At 45.2% G+C, this 15,758-nt stretch overlaps 1 protein-coding gene across 12 annotated transcripts in view; it reads right to left on the minus strand.

The window, feature by feature from the left end:
• SLC4A10 (solute carrier family 4 member 10) overlaps window positions 1–9,310 on the minus strand; it is a 233,026-nt gene extending 223,716 nt beyond the window's left edge. For 8 of the 12 annotated variants that reach the window (XM_072982321.2, XM_078394833.1, XM_072982301.2 and 5 more), the window contains exon 1: window positions 8,997–9,310. In XM_072982321.2, coding sequence (XP_072838422.1) covers window positions 8,997–9,044 — 48 coding nt within the window. In that variant the 5' untranslated portion in view covers window positions 9,045–9,310. The remainder of the gene's footprint in view (window positions 1–8,996) is intronic. The other 4 variants (XM_078376039.1, XM_078394816.1, XM_078394821.1 and 1 more) reach the window with 1 other exon arrangement.
• Between the last annotated feature and the right edge of the window lie 6,448 nt (window positions 9,311–15,758).

Below are 15,758 nucleotides of genomic sequence, written 5' to 3' on the forward strand. Positions count from 1 at the left end.
TTACTAAATGTTAATTTGGACACCACTGCAGTTGATATAATTATGCTTTACAACTTTGCACTCTGCTACAGCTTCCAAGACAAACTGTCTGTTTTTGTCAACACAGTCTCTAATACAGAATGGTTATTGTTTGGAACTTCCTTTCAGGTAGGCAATGTAAGCAAGTATAAAATCACATCCCTTTAAAAGAGCTGCCATGGAACTGCTGCTTGACAGGAAAGAATGTCCACAAAATGCTCATGTGTCACATATAGCACAGGGCAGGGAAATACCACCATCTCCCTCTGGCCATTTCGAGGTATCTTCTCCTGGTCTGTAGGGTTCTGCAGTTGTCAGGTGCCAGGTAGCACCGTCTGCGCTAAGCAAATGCAGAAAGGCAGATATCAATTTTGGTGCCCACTGGTTGCAAGAGGGCAAGGTCACAGGCAAAGGGCTTTTTAACCCCTTTTCTGCTGTGAATATCAACAGAATCTTTCTCAGTCACACACACCAGGCTATTGGTAAAGGAATCCACCCACCACACAAACACATATGTATCATACACGTGAGAACAGCAACGGATGCTGTCAGACAGTGACTTCTCCTCTGTACTCCAGCTTAACAAACAGGTTTGCCTGGAAGATCTATGATCTGAACACTCTGACTGATGCTTTTCATGGGGGTGGGTGGTGCTGGTGGTGTGGCTTATCTTCGTGGCCTGAATCTTCTTGGCTCATATTGATGGAAGCAGCTATTAACAAAGGGATATTTTAGAGGGAACTTGAAATATTCTGTGAGCCAGATGGAGAACCTGTGTAGAACAAACTGCAATCCCAGTCATCTAGTCATAGGGTAAAAAGATCATCCTACTGATAGCCTAGAGTGGTCTTAATTGACTAGATAGGCGGGATATAAATAAAATAAAATAAAATAAAATAAAATAAAGTAAATTAAAATAAAATAAAGTAAAGTAAAATAAAATAAAATAAAATATAATAATAATAATAATAATAATAATAATAATAATAATAATAATAATAATAATAATAATAATAATAATAATAATAATAATAATAATAATAATAATAATAGCACCTTTCAAAAATTGAAACATATATGCACATGGTTAACAAGAGATTCTTGTGATCCCCTGTTTTAAGACATGGCTAGGGAATGTGTGGGCCCTCTACATGTTAACTTCTGGATAGCTCAGTGGTTTAGGTTTCTGGCTGCAGAGCCCGAGTTCGGAGGTTCGATTCCCTACTGTGCCTCCCTGACAGGGACTGGACTAGGTGACCCATAGGGTCCCTTCCAGCTCTGCAATTCTATGATGATGAAGATGATGATGATGATGATGATGATGATGATGATGTTTTTGTTGTCATTAGACTCTACTTCCTATCATCTCTAGCTAGTATGGCCAGTAGTCAGGAATGATGGGTATTACAGCCCAAAAATATGTGGAGGGTCAAATATCCCTTGTCTCTGCCTTTAAGAAAGGAAACTCCAGCCCCAGATTTGTTTATTTTTGTTCTGTTTTGTTGTTGTTTGAAAACGTTTGGGTTAAGAGGCTAGCAAAAGCACAAAAAACATGGGAATATGAAGATGCCAATTTTAACTTCTGCAACAAAAAGCAAAAAAGCGTGCTGCTTATATACCGCCCCATAGCGCTTCAAGCACTTTCTGGGAGGTTTACAAGTTAATTACGCAGGCTACATATTCCCCCCCCCCTCCCAGCGAGCTGGGTACTCATTTTACCAACCTCTGAAGGATAGAAGGCTGAGTCAACAAGTAAGTACTGAGCATATTCTGCAGCTTCCTGCATGGCTGTGGCTCTGTGCACTCCTGGCCTCTCAACTGCCATGCCCTCCTGCTGACTAAGAAACTCTTGTAAATGCTAATTTATTTTCAATTCATCTTCTTAAAAAGATCTGTTGTGACAGCCTATGCATGCTTACCCAAATACATGACTTGCCTCCTGCATCCTCAGGCTAACTGTCTCCTCCTCTCGACTATGGGGGCCTACCTAGCAGTTAAGTTGCCTATTAAGTGATATACTGTAGTTTGTCAAACGTAGAATGTCTTCACACCGTGTAAGCATTAAAAGAGTGCCAGTGTGGTGTAGTAGACAGAGAAATTGAGCAGAACTCAGGAGAAGTGGATTTGAATCCCCACGGGCGGGGGGTGTGAGGTGGCGGCAATGGAAAACATTCCTTAAATCTCTCACATACTTTGAAAACCCTATTAGGCTTGCTATAAGTCTCACGCAACCTGGTGGCATGTAACATACCTGCAAGCATTAAATGCAACTGCCTTAACGTACAGCTTACGCACGCATTTTGGTGCACAAGTTACCGTATTTTTTGCACCATAAGACGCACTTTTTCCCCTCCAAAATGTGGGTGGGGAAGTCAGTGCGTCTAATGGTGTGAATGCAGCAATTTCGTCGCTGCTGGCCCCGTGGGGGGGAGCGTCGCAAGGGTCCGGGTGAGCCTTCCAGGACCCTTGCGAGGCTCCCCCACCCCCCCCACGGGGCCAGCACCGGCGAAATCGCCAGCTTCCAGGTGCGGGGAACGTCGCAAGGGTCCTGGAAGCTCACTCAGATCCTTGCGACGCTCCTCCCACCCACGCACGGGCCAGCACTAGCAAAATCGCCAGGTTCTGGGAGTGTTTTGAGGCTTCCCAAGCCTCCAAACACTCCCAGAACCTGGCGATTTTACCCCCTCTGGTCCCATGGGGGGGTGGGTGGAGGGTGGCAAGGGTCCAAGGGAGCCTCCCAGGACCCTTGCCACCCTCCCCCACCCCCCCCACGGGGCCAGCCCTGGCGAAATCGCGAGGTTCTGGGAGTGTTTGGAAGCTTGATAAGCCTCCAAACACTCTCAGAAGCTGGCGATTTTAACCCCCCCGGCTCCATGGTGGGTGGGGGGAGGGTGGCAAGGGTCCAAGGGAGGCTCCCTTGGACCCTTGCCACCCTCCCCCCACCCCCCCACAGGGCCAGGGGGGGTAAAATCGCCAGCTTCTGGGAGTGTTTGGAGGCTTGGGGAGCCTCCAAACACTCCCAGAAGCTGGCGATTTTACCCCCCCTGGCCCCATGGGGGGGTGGGGGAGCGTGGCAAGGGTCCAAGGGAGCCTCCCAGGACCCTTGCCAGGCTCCCCCCCACCCCCCACGGGGACAGTGGGGGCAAAATTGGGAGCTTCCAGGACCTTTTCTGAGCCTGGAAAGGCTCAGAAAAGGTACTGGAAGCTGCCTATTTTGCCCCCTCTGTCGCCCGGGGGAGGCAGGGTGAGTCTCCAAAGGGTCCTAGGGTGTGTTCTAGGATCCTTTGGAGACTCACCCTGCCTCCCCCGGGGGCCAGAAGGGGCAAAATCGCCACCTTCTGGGGCTCTTTTGAGGCTTGGGAAGCCTCAGAAGAGCCCCAGAAGGTGGCGATTTTGCCCCCTCTGGCCCCCGAGGGAGGCAGGGTGAGTCTCCAAAGGGTCCTGGAACACACCCTAGGACCCTAGGGTGTGTTCCATAAGATGGACCTCTCCATAAGGCTCACCAAATTTTAGGAGAAAAAAGCAGATTTTTTTTCCTGTTTTCTTCTCCTAAAAATTTGGTGCGTCTTATGGAAAGGTGCGTCTTATGGAGCGAAAAATACGGTAGTCTGTAAATGAGTGAGTCCAAAATGCCACAACCAGATTTTTAACGGAGGCTGGTTACAGGAACACTTAACTCCCCTGTTACAGCAAGCAGCTGCATTGGTTGCTGATCTATTTCCAGGCACAATTCAAAAGGCTGCTTTTAATCTATAAAAGTCCTAAACAGCTTTGGTCCAAGCTATCTCAAAGACTGTATCTACATTTATGAACCTACCCGTGTATTAAGTTTAGCAGGGGAGTCCTTTCTCTCAGTCCCACCATCCTCACAGGCACATTTGGTGGAGACACAGAAGACCTTCTCCGTCGCTGCTCCCAGACTCTGGAACTCCCTCCCACAGGAGGCCAGGCTGGCTCTGTCTTTGCCATCCTTCTGCAAGCTTTTTAAGACAGGTTTTCCTTTAAATGACTGGTTGACCAAGGAGCGTTTTATTCTGTGTGCTACTTGTGTATTTTAAATATTGTTCTTATTATGAGTTTTAATATATTTGTTTAGTGCTTTTCTTAATATTGTAACTTATTATTTGGTTTTTAACTTTGTTTCTTTCAGTACTTTAATATTTTAGGAGAAAGCCAACATACAAATATTTTTTTTAAAAAAATAAGTACGTAAATAAATAAATGCTATTTTTTCCTCTGAGTTGAAGCTTTCAATCCTAGCACTGCCAAAGAGAATTTTAAAGAGAAAAATTTGCTGAGTTACATTAGGCCTCTTGGAAGAGAGGGCACTAATATTTTTCCTTCATTACAGCTCTATAATAGAATTCATCTTTTGCTTAGAGTTTTGAAAGGTATTTTTAGATATTATTTCAATAATCTGTATATCAATCTTCTAAAGTAGACTTTATTATTACTCCCACGTTATCTCTGTTTTTATCCTTTTTTTATTTGTTGAGTGGCTCAAGGAGTATAAAATGCATACAATGTAATCTGTCATTCTTACTTCCATCTTGCCTAAGAAGACGCCCTTGATCTGTTCCAGTTGGGCTTCAGGCCGCGGCATGGTATGGAAACAACATTGGTCGCCCTGCAGGATAACCTCCTGAGGATGGCCAACAGGGGCAATAATGTCCTTCTTGGTTCTCCTTTATATCTCAGCGGCCTTTGATACCATCTACCACAGTATCCTCCTGGGGCAGCTCTCCGAGCTGGGGATTGGTGGCCTCACTTTGGCATGGAAAGGTTCCTTCTTGGGGGACCGTCCCCAGAGAGTGCAGCTTGGCGAGATGACTTCCACCCCGTGGATGCTCAATTGTGGGGTTCTGCAGGGGTCAATCTTCTCATCAATGCTATTTAATATCTATATGAGGCCACTGGGTGGGGTCATCTGGAGTTGTGGGGTTCGGTGTCATCAGTACACTGGTGACACCCAGTTCTACCTCTCCGTTTCTCCAACTGCAGTGGATGCTGTTCCATCCCTTGAATGCTGCTTGGGGACCGTCCTGGGGTGGATGAGGGCAAATGGACTGAGGCTGAATCCAGACAAGAGGAAAATCTTGAACGTGGGCAGCCCTGCTGTCAGTGGGTGGGAAACTTCCTTTCCTTTGGGGGAGTGACTCTTCCCATGAAGAATGAGGTTCGCAGCTTAGGCATCTGCCTGGACCCAGATCTCACTATGGAAACTCAGGTGACATCTGTGGTCTGAGCAGCCCATTTCCATCTTCGGAGGATTGCCCAGCTGTGCCCCTATCTAGACGCAGGGGCACTCGCGACTTTGATTCATGCACTCGTAAGCTCAATAATAGACTAGTGCAGTGCCCTCTACGTGGGGCTACCCTTGAGGTTGATGTGGAGACTACAACTGGTTCAGAATTCGGCGGCCATATTAATAACTGGGGTGAATAAGTTTCAGCACATCTCCCCCATTCTGGCCGCCCTTCATTGGCTACCAGTTCATTTCCACATCAACTTAAAGGTTACAAGGATAACATTCAAATCCATAAATGGTTTAGGACAGTGGTTCTTAACCTTGGGTAACCCAGGTGTTCTTGGACTGCAAATCCCAGAAGCCGCAATAAGCATAGCTGGTGGAGAAGGCTTCTGGGAATTGCAGTCCAAGTACACCTGGGTTACCCAAGGTTAAGAACCACTGGTTTAGGACCTTGGTATCTATCAGAACACCTGCTCCCACCCAGATGTGTCCATAATACCCGTTCTTCACAGGCAGGGCAGCTGGAGGCCTTGACCCCAAAGGAGGCCTGGTGGAAAAGAACAAGATGGGCCTTCTCGATGGTTGCCCCCCACCTGTGGAACAATCTGCCCAATAGAGATACGCCTGACACCCTCGTTGGATGGGTTTAAACAAGCACTGAAAACATGGCTCTTCAGTCAGGCTTTCCATGAGCATTAAGTTGCTGATATCTCTGATTCCCTTTTATCATCCTTTTTGCCATCCTTTCAGTCATCTTTATAGCCATCTGTTTTAATTTATCCTTCTAGTTATTGTATCTGTTGAATGTTTGTATTGTTTTATTCTTATTGTGTTTTAATATTGTGTTGCTTGTCTTGTTGTTAGCTGCCCAGAGTGGCCTGGTTGCCAGATGGTGCGGGGTATGTATGTATGTATGTATGTATGTATGTATGTATGTATGTATGTATGTATGTATGTATGTATGTATGTATGTATAAATAAATAAATAAATAAATAAATAAATAAATAAATAAAATGAGAAGGTGGTGAAATAACAATACAGTAAAATAATCCAAACATACAATAACTGTTGGATGCAGTCCTTTCTTACTATCAAAGGTTAAAACAAGTGAATATGGTAGAGATACCAAAACAAAAACCAGATCTATGTGATCAAAACAGTAAATTACAAGCAGGATCAGAATTTGATTAAATGGTCAAAGAATTAAGGATGCAGATAAGTTGTGTGTATCATCTTTAAAATAGGAAAAGAAGAAGAAATAACCTGTTCCAGGCAAATTCTCATTCTCTCTCTATCTCCCCTTCCCTCACATGCATGGAACTGCCTATAAAAGCTTATGCCAAACAAAACTAGCTAGTCCTCAAGGTGTCTCAAGCCTTGTTAGTTGCACAGCAGTGCTTCATAAATACACAAAAGGTATACATAGAGGTACCATTGCTCTCACTCACTCACTCTCATTCTCCCCTCACTTCTGTCTTCCTTACACACACACATATACACACACAGGGTCTCACATGAACTCATGCTTATCCCCTTCCAATTTTTTTTCCACCCACCACCTGGCCTTTGCAACCATTCATATATTCAGTTTAGTAGCAACCAAAGTCTCTTGTTGGAAGAGGTTCCATGTGAGAAATGTCAGCCTTGCAATTAACTTGAAGTCAGTAACTTTCATGGCTGCTTCTTTCCATGGGAGCTCCATACATCTGTGTGAATATGCAACTTTTAGGATTTTTTTTTTTTTTTTTTTTTTTTTTTTTTTTTTTTTGCAAAACTGAAATAGTCAAGAACTCTGCCATATCCACATATTTTTGAAAGGCTCTAAATGTTGGACAGCTCAGTGGTTCAGGTATCTAGCTGTGAAGCCAGAAAAGGGGAGTTCATTTCCCCAACTGTGCCTCCTTGATAGGGACTGGACTTGATGATCCAGAGGGTCTTTTCCAGCTCAGCAACACTGAGATTACTGTATGAGGATTGGGACTTCAATTTCCATCAATCCCAACCAGCATATCCAATAATCAGGGATTGTGGGACCTGTAGTCTAAATCATCTGGAGAGTACCACATTGAGTTTGGGTGATTCAAATTGACAAGGGGGAACCTGATCATATATGTCAGAACTAAACTGTGCTATAGTTTCCTCACCAGATTTTTCTTAAATCAGGACATTTATAAACATCAGCGCCATGTTTCAGCTGGACCAAGTCATCTTTGTCTAAATCCAGTTGTTATTCCCAATGACGGCAGAGCCATGAACGGAAGGAACGTAAATATATGTTTTAAATATATGCTTTGTCCATTTCTTATTGACTCCATGAGTTTAATCCATTTGGATCAAACACTGAATTTAGAGCCTTTAATTTACAATAAGCAGCATTTAAAGAGTTATAAAGAGGTAATTCTGATGATGCCCTTTTCATGTAGCAAAAGGATGCTTTTGTGTTCACATAACGAAGGGTGTGTCTGGGCTCAAAGTTTATAGAATGGAACTTTTCCCACAAGGGACATTTTAAAAAGGGAAGTGAGATGCATCATGGCCATACTTATTTGGAACATAATCTAGTAAAACTGGAAGTACTACGGGAATATGTGCACATGCATGAGCTCCAACATGCAAATCATGCTAAACACAGCCTCTGTGTGGTGAAAACTGACCCAGAGGCAGACTTTGCCTATATGTGAGATCACCCCAACTATATCAGATGCATACCTGCGTGGAAGAGAAGAGAAGGGGGCACAGAATCCCAGCAAGCTACAACCCCACTCACTCTCCAACGCACATGCTTCTCCCTGAAGATCAGGGTGAGATAGAAGCCCAACAGCCAATCTACACGTGTGCACGTGTGAGAGCGCGAAAGCAGCCCTCAAGAGGCAGGCAGCCCACATGTGTGTGAATACAGTACCTCTGTTTGGGGGACAGAAAGCGAACCTCCTACAAGCGCACCCAAGGGTCTCCGCAGCGGAGCGGGAGGCGTCCCGGTCCCCTCGTTGCCGGGAGGCAGAGAGGGAGAAACCCCGGCAGGGCACCAGGAGCCTGCGTGTGTGCGCGCGCGCGAGACTAGCGAGACAAGCGAAAGGCCCAGCAAAATCCCCTTCAGACAACCAGGGCGACAGAGACACCGGAGAACGAAGGAAAGCCCCCCCCTCCGTCCCCGGCACTCGCGCGCACGCGCGCGCGCACACACACACACACGCATAATGCTCATTTAATGAGAGAGAGAGAGAGAAGAGGATGCGAGAATTGCCACAGGATAGATGTGAGAGGAGAGCCCCGGACCTGCGGCATCCTTTACGGCGGGCACGGCACCACGCAACCCCGCCGTGCCCGCCAGCTCTCGGCACCCCTGCCTTAATTCGCCTCCCCCCTCCGCCCGCGACCCTTAGGCCTCACGCCTCCACCCCTCCGCCCGCCCGCCCGCCCGTCCTCGTGTGAAGGCGACCGAGAGGTCCACACGCAGCCCGAACCGGCCGCCGGCGCGGCGCAGCGGGCTCCTGCGAAGCGCGGGCGCCAGGGTCTCTCCTCACTCCGGCGGTGGCGGAGGCGGCGCGCCAATGCCCGCGGCCCCAGTGCCCGCCCCGCGCAGCCTTCCCAGGGACGACGCCCCCCCCTCCTCATGGAAAGGCGCCTCGGCAAGAGGGGTCTCCCGCCCGTCCCCGCGCCTTTGCGGCACGGCCGGGGAGGGGGTGGTCTCGGCGCCTTCTCCCCTTCCTCTTGCCCGCTCCTCACCGTGGGCAGCAGCGGCTCCATTTGCGCCCCTTGGTCTTTAATCTCCATCTTTCGGCGCGGCTGGTGCGGCGGGGCGCCTCGGCAGTGGGTCTCCGCAGTGGCGGCCGCGGCCGAGCCTCCTCCGGCGGGCTGTCGCTGGCGTCGCCCGCCCGCCTGCCCGCCTGCTTAGTATTCGGAGCAGGTAGCTCTGAAGCAGGAGGCAGTCGCTCGCCCCGACTCACCGGCGAGTCACATGGCTTGTGCCGCTCGCGCTCGGGGGGCGGCGGCGGGGGCGGTGTGGGGAAGGGGGGGTTGCTGCTGCTGTTGCTGCTCCCGGCGCCGCTGCCCCCAGAGGGACCCGCTCCGCAGCACGCCGTGGGGCTGGCGGGCACCCAGGCAAAAAAGGCAGCGAGCGGAGCAACCTGCCTCCCGAGGATCCCGCCGGCGGAGAAGTCGGAAGAGGAGGAGGAGCTTCTCGGGGCGACTCGACTCGACTCGCAGCCAACAGACCAGCCTTCGGGTTGCCGCATCTGCAACGCGGGCGACGACCGAGGCGCTACGGCTCGCCCAACGACTGGAGCTCGACTCCCGCCCAAATCAGAGGAAGAGGTCCTTGGCTTGCCCAGGGGCGCCGATATTCATTTGGGGAAGGGGGGGGGTAGTGCAAGATCCAAGCCAGTGTGATCCCTGGTTCGACTGTGCCGGCACAGAAGGCGCCAACTCCGGACCCCTTCGTTCACCTCCTTTCCAACTCCAATGGTGCAGAAAATTCAGAAACCTAACCCCATTGTTTAGACTACCTTCTCCTTCCTAGGACTCCTCCTGGGGTGCAGTTAGTGGAAGAGAGGAAACCAGGTAGTCCTCTAGGGCCAAGCCTGCCCTTGGAAGGGACATTGTACAGTAGAGACCATTGGGAGTCATTGCTATGGGTGTTGCTATGCAATCTGCCCTGCTAAGCTACCATGTTGTCTGCAGGTGTCGGGGATGATGCTGTATTCACTTGCCCTCATTCGAGGTGGCTTCTGTATGTGGAGTAGAAAAGCTTTGTCTTTCACCCCCAGCAGCTCAATATCTTTCAATGTAAACATCCATCAGATTGGTTGTTGTGGGTTTTTCGGGCTCTTTGGCTGTGTTCTGAAGGTTGTTCTTCCTAACGTTTCACCAGTCTCTGTGGCTGGCATCTTCAGAGGACAGCACTCTGTGCTCTGGGGGACAGAAAGCGAACCTCCTACAAGCACAGTCCTCTGAAGATGCCGGCCACAGAGACTGGTGAAACGTCAGGAAGAACAACCTTCAGAACACGGCCAAAGAGCCCAAAAAACCCACAACAACCATCAGATCCCGGCCGTGAAAGCCTTCGCAAATACATCCATCAGATTTTTTTTTTTTCATTTCACAGAAGCCCCAGCCAGTACGGTCAGTTGCAAGGTACTGTGAGTGTTACCCTTTTGAGAACAAAGTTCTAATCTGTGTGTTGTATTGTTGACAGATCTGCATTTTAGCCACCAAATGCAGGATTCAAACCAGAAAAAGTTATTAAAAAGCACATACTTGATATCACATCTTGAAATGCCAACAGAGTAGACTGTCTAGATGGGCGGCATATAAATGCAATAAATAAATAAATAAATAAACATTGTATCTTGGTATAAGTTGAAGTCCCACAACATCTGGAAGGTCAGATTTTGCCCACCTCTGATCTATAAGAACATGTGCAATTTTGGAAGAAATGTATATCCAAGTGCTGAGGGGAAATGAGTTGATGTCCTTATAGTATAAAGTCTTCTACTGAAAACCCATCTTGGTCAAGAAGAGTGTCTACAAGCAGAAATAAATGGACAACGTAACTACTAAACAGTAATTTTAATTGTGTATTCTTGAAGGCTTTCATGGCCAGTATCCAATGGCTGTTGTAGGTTTTTTGGGCTATCTGGCCATGTTCTTGAGGTTTTTCTTCCTAATGTTTCACCAGTCTCTGTGACCGGCAGCTTCAGAGGACAGGAGTCAGAATTTTGTCCGTGCACAGAGCACAGACAGAGTTCTGACTCCTGTCCTCTGAAGATGCTGGCCACAGAGACTGGCGAAACATTAGGAACAATTTTAGTTGTATTTATTGTATTATAATCTTATCCTCACTTCACTTTACGATTTTTGATTTTCACCCCTGTGTATTAATGTTGCTATTTGCCATTTTGTTACTCTATTGTTTTTTTGTTTTTTGTTATAAAGCGCCAAGAGTGGCCTTGGCTGCCAGATGGACGGTATATAAATCAAATAAATAAATAAAATAAAATTTGAAGCAAGGTTTGATTCTGGCCAATTCAAATGGGACTTGGGCTACCGTATTTGTGCCACGGCCCATAACAAATCAGGGAGCCGCATGCTATCACTGGAGCCTTTCAATTCTGCTGGTCCTCCTGCTTACTGCCGCTACATTCTCACCTCTTGTCTCCAAACCTGTACACAGTGTTATGTGTGAAGAGCTATAACAGCACCTCTCATGCGCTCTCTCCAGGCAGTAAGGCACATTGGGGACAGAGGAAGAGTCCATGTGAACAGACAGTGGGTGACCATGAATGAGGTGTACCTACTTTTTATCCAAGGGTCTCCCAAAACATGGAGCCAGAGTTAAGCATGGCTATCAAGACAAGTACAGTTGCAAGGTCCAAACATTTTATAATTTAAACTGCAATGTGCTTTCCTTAAGCCCAGATGTTTAAGAGTTCTTTGTGGGTTATTTGGTAGTCACGGAAAGACATTTTCTTCTCCAGATTCAGTTGCATACTTCGCTACTGAGCCCTGGCTATTAGAAAAGGTACAAAGAAAGAGGGGAAGTGTGATTTTAGTATGCAATCTGAAACTGAAACTGTATGAGATCACTAGCTAGTTAGTTACATGCCATCAAGTCAGAAGTCACACATAGAGACTCTAATAGGACTTTCAAGGTTAGTGAGATATTTGAGGAGTGGTTTTAGCAGTTCCTCTCCCCCAGTGAATTTCCTTGGGGAGGTGGGGATTTGGACCTCCAGAGTCCTAGTCCATCACTCAATCTCACATAGAGGTGCTAGCTTTTGATCCCTGCAGGACCCTTCACCAAGTTCCACATTACTTCATCTGTCATGCTGTATCAGATCCAATCCAAGAAGAGTCCTGCAGTACTTGAATGCTACTGCCTGTTTGTGAGATTTTAGTGGTCTAGTAAACATTTCAACCTCCTTGTTTTCAAATAAACTGGTTGCTTTATGTGAATGTCTCAAATATGGCATTTTAAGGCAGTAATCTTAATTATATGTTGATGTATGATTTTTAAAAATGTGGGTGCCTTGTGTCATATAACCACAAACCCAGAAAGACTTTGTCTAAATGGCAAATGTATTTAATGTAAGAAGTGTCTTAAGAAAGGCCAAATGGCCATTAACTTTTCAAATTTTTGAAAAGCTGCCTTCTCTTATGGTAATCTTTGTGTGTTTGTGTGTGTGCGCGCGCACATGGGAAGTAGGTGTGTAGGTACCATGTGAACTAGGCAAGGTGTCACATTTGTCACCACAAGCCACTTACAGTATATACATGTAGTCAGAGATCAGTCAATTTTCTTATATTAGATTTCTTTTTATGCATATATACATACACATGTAGACATGTACAGTATACACACATAAATGTGCTATTGAGATATATATATAAAGAGAGAGAGAGAGAGAGAGCTTTGTGGGATTTATCTGCAAAGTAGTATATAAATAAATAATAACAAACACTTCAAATGTGTCATTTAAACCCAGAAAAATGCTGTTAAGGCTGCAATTTAATACTGTTTTAAAAAAAATCCCATATAAGAGAATTTAACTTCTGACTGTATGGGATTACACTGCCTCAACTGAAGTGTTTCATTCTTCATATCCTCAAACTGTATGATTTGATTTCTCAACCCTTCATGATTTACAACTGAATTGCCTCAGTTGGTGACATGGAACTTCCTTCTGTTATGTTGCTGTCATCGAGTGATGAACATACTGTTGGCAGTGGAAAAAGTGTGCAGCCATGCTTATTTAAGTAACTATGTGCACATATAATTTGCCACAGAGATAGATATTAGGATTAGGTTTCCATTGTGGGTTCTCTCTGTTTGTCTTGTCTACCATGGGTGCCAAACTAGGCCATTCAGTTCCACATCTAGAAACAGAGGTGTCTTAAACAGTGATCTTCACAGTGTTTTCCAGCAACAAATCTTTCCACTTGAGGATCTTTTCTACTTACTTCGTAGCTGCCCTTCTAGATTTCAAGTCTTCCTCTTCTTTCTTGGCTGCAGTCTCAGTTTGGATTGATTATTGAACCAGAGTTTGGGAACACTTGAACAATTTTGATTTCTTAATTCTTGACATTAAGTGTGTATAGTTTTTCTATAGATGTGATTTTTGTCTTCCTAATAAGTGTTGTTTAATGAACAACCTCATAGACTGCAACACAGAAATAAAGCAAAGAACTGAGTTCTGATTTTTTTAAAAATAACTCAGATAGCTTAAAAAAAACCTTTATGAAGTTGAAGAAGATGCCGTATAACAAATTAAGTATGTCTTTGAAACTGAGGATTTTACAGTATTATTATTAGGCATCCTTCTGGTATAGTGTGGCTGAGAAGGCCAATTCAAGAATGACCATCCCTTCCACATTGAAAACAAATACAATCTGTTCCCTGTCCAGCTCCCTGATTTTGCTGGTTTCGGGATTGCCTCTTTGCCTCAGCCTGCTGGGCAATGGTCTCTTTAAATTGGGAGAGGCCATGATGTACTGCCTGCCTCCAGGCTAAACATTCAGACGTCAAGGTTTCCCATCTGTTGAGGTCCATTCCTAAGGCCTTCAGATCCCGCTTGCAGATATCCTTGTATCACAGCTGTGGTCTCCCTCTGGGGCGATTTCCCTGCACTAATTCTCCATACAGGAGATCTTTTGGAATCTGACCATCAGCCATTCTCATGACATGTGCAAGCCAACATAGACGTTGCTGTTTCAGTAATGTATACATGCTAAAAATGCCATCTCGTTCTAGGACTACTCTATTTGGAACTTTGTTCTGCCAGGTGATACCAAAAATGTGTAGGAGACAATGCATATGGAACATGTTCAGCTTCCTCTCCTGCTGTGCACAAAGGGTCCAGGACTCACTGCAGTATAGGAGTGTACTCAGGACACAGGCTCTATAGACCTGGATCTTGGTATATATCATCAGCTTCACATTAAGCCATACTCTGTTTGTGAGTCTAGAGAATGTGGTAGCTGCTTTGCCAATGTGTTTATCCAGCTCAACATTTAGGGAGAGAGTGTCAGAGATGGTTGAGCTTTCCATCTGATCTAGTCCAGAGATAGACACCTTTTGTTGCAGTTCCAAAGGTGTGCTTCAGCATGACAGCAAAAAAGATACCAAACAGGGTCGGCGTGAGGACACAGCCCTGTTTCACTCTGCTTCAGATGTCAAAGGGATCTGATGTGGAGCCATTAAAAACTACAGTGCTCTTCATTTTCTCATGAAAGGACTTGATGATGTTAAAGAGTCAAGGTGGACATCCAATCTTGGGAAGGATTTATTAAGGCCATCCCTGCTAACCTTTGACCATATGTAACCGTATAACATATGGTCAATCCTGCTATGTGAGGTGTAGGTTATTAAGGAGATGCTCAATAAAATAAAGACTTTTGAAATGTAGACATACAGAAGAATGCTTTGAATCTCATCCAATGGACTGAAAACGTAAAGAATGAAGAGATACTTAATTGGATAGGGAAGGAAAAAGAAATAGTGTTGATTATTAAGAAATGCAGACTTTCACATCCTGAACACATAATTCATCGTGTCAAATGTAATATACTGCAGTACATCACAGACTGAAAGATTGAGAGAAAAGACAGATTTATTGGATAGCAATATCAGAAACTTTCTGCAACTTAACAGAGAACAAATAATCTGCACACAGAGAGGTAGGCAGAGATATGTTGTGATGGCATCCAACCACAGCAACTAATATGGCACCCAAAAGGAAAAAATATTCAGCTGCAGTCCTGCTTCTGCACTTCCTTCTTTAACTTTCTTCAGACGTCACTGCTGCCTTCCACCAGTAATCCAGAATCACTGGCATATTTTAGATTAGTGATATTTATTCCACCAACTTTCACTCCTGTCATTTGACTCTAATCTATCTTTTTATGTGTTAAATTCTTCATACAGATTGAATGGATAGAGAGATAGACTATACCAGTATTTGACAACTTTGCTTATGGGAAACTATTGTGTTCCTCCATATTCTGTTCAGGCAATCAAATGCTGGGGCACACCCATTTCTTTTAGAACAGTCCATAGTTTCTCCTAATCTACACAGTCAAAAGATTTTGCTGTAGTTTATAAGCTTGGACTGATATTCTTCAGAAATGCTCTGGGTTTCAAAAATTATTGGATATTGCAGAAATGGATAGCCTATCAGAGGCTTTACATGAAAACCCGAGAATATATATTAAAGAAAGCTGGAAAATGTTTTATGATTGGACCCAGAAACAAACATGAAGAGAGAACATAGCATATATTAGAGATTTTAGTATTGTAACACAACTGTGGAGCCAAGATTATATTAGATATTGTAATACTGTAAACACTTCCCTGTGCCTTTGTTCCATTGTGTTTTGTTTTCTTTCCTCTCCCCCTGTATTTATTTCATTTGATTGTTGTTTGATTGTTTGTTTAATAATAAGAATATGAATAAGAAGAATAAGAAGAATAAGAATAAGAACAAGAAATGC

The sequence above is a fragment of the Pogona vitticeps genome, chromosome 1 (assembly GCF_051106095.1).
Source record: "Pogona vitticeps strain Pit_001003342236 chromosome 1, PviZW2.1, whole genome shotgun sequence".
NCBI classification, from domain to species: Eukaryota; Metazoa; Chordata; class Lepidosauria; order Squamata; family Agamidae; genus Pogona; species Pogona vitticeps.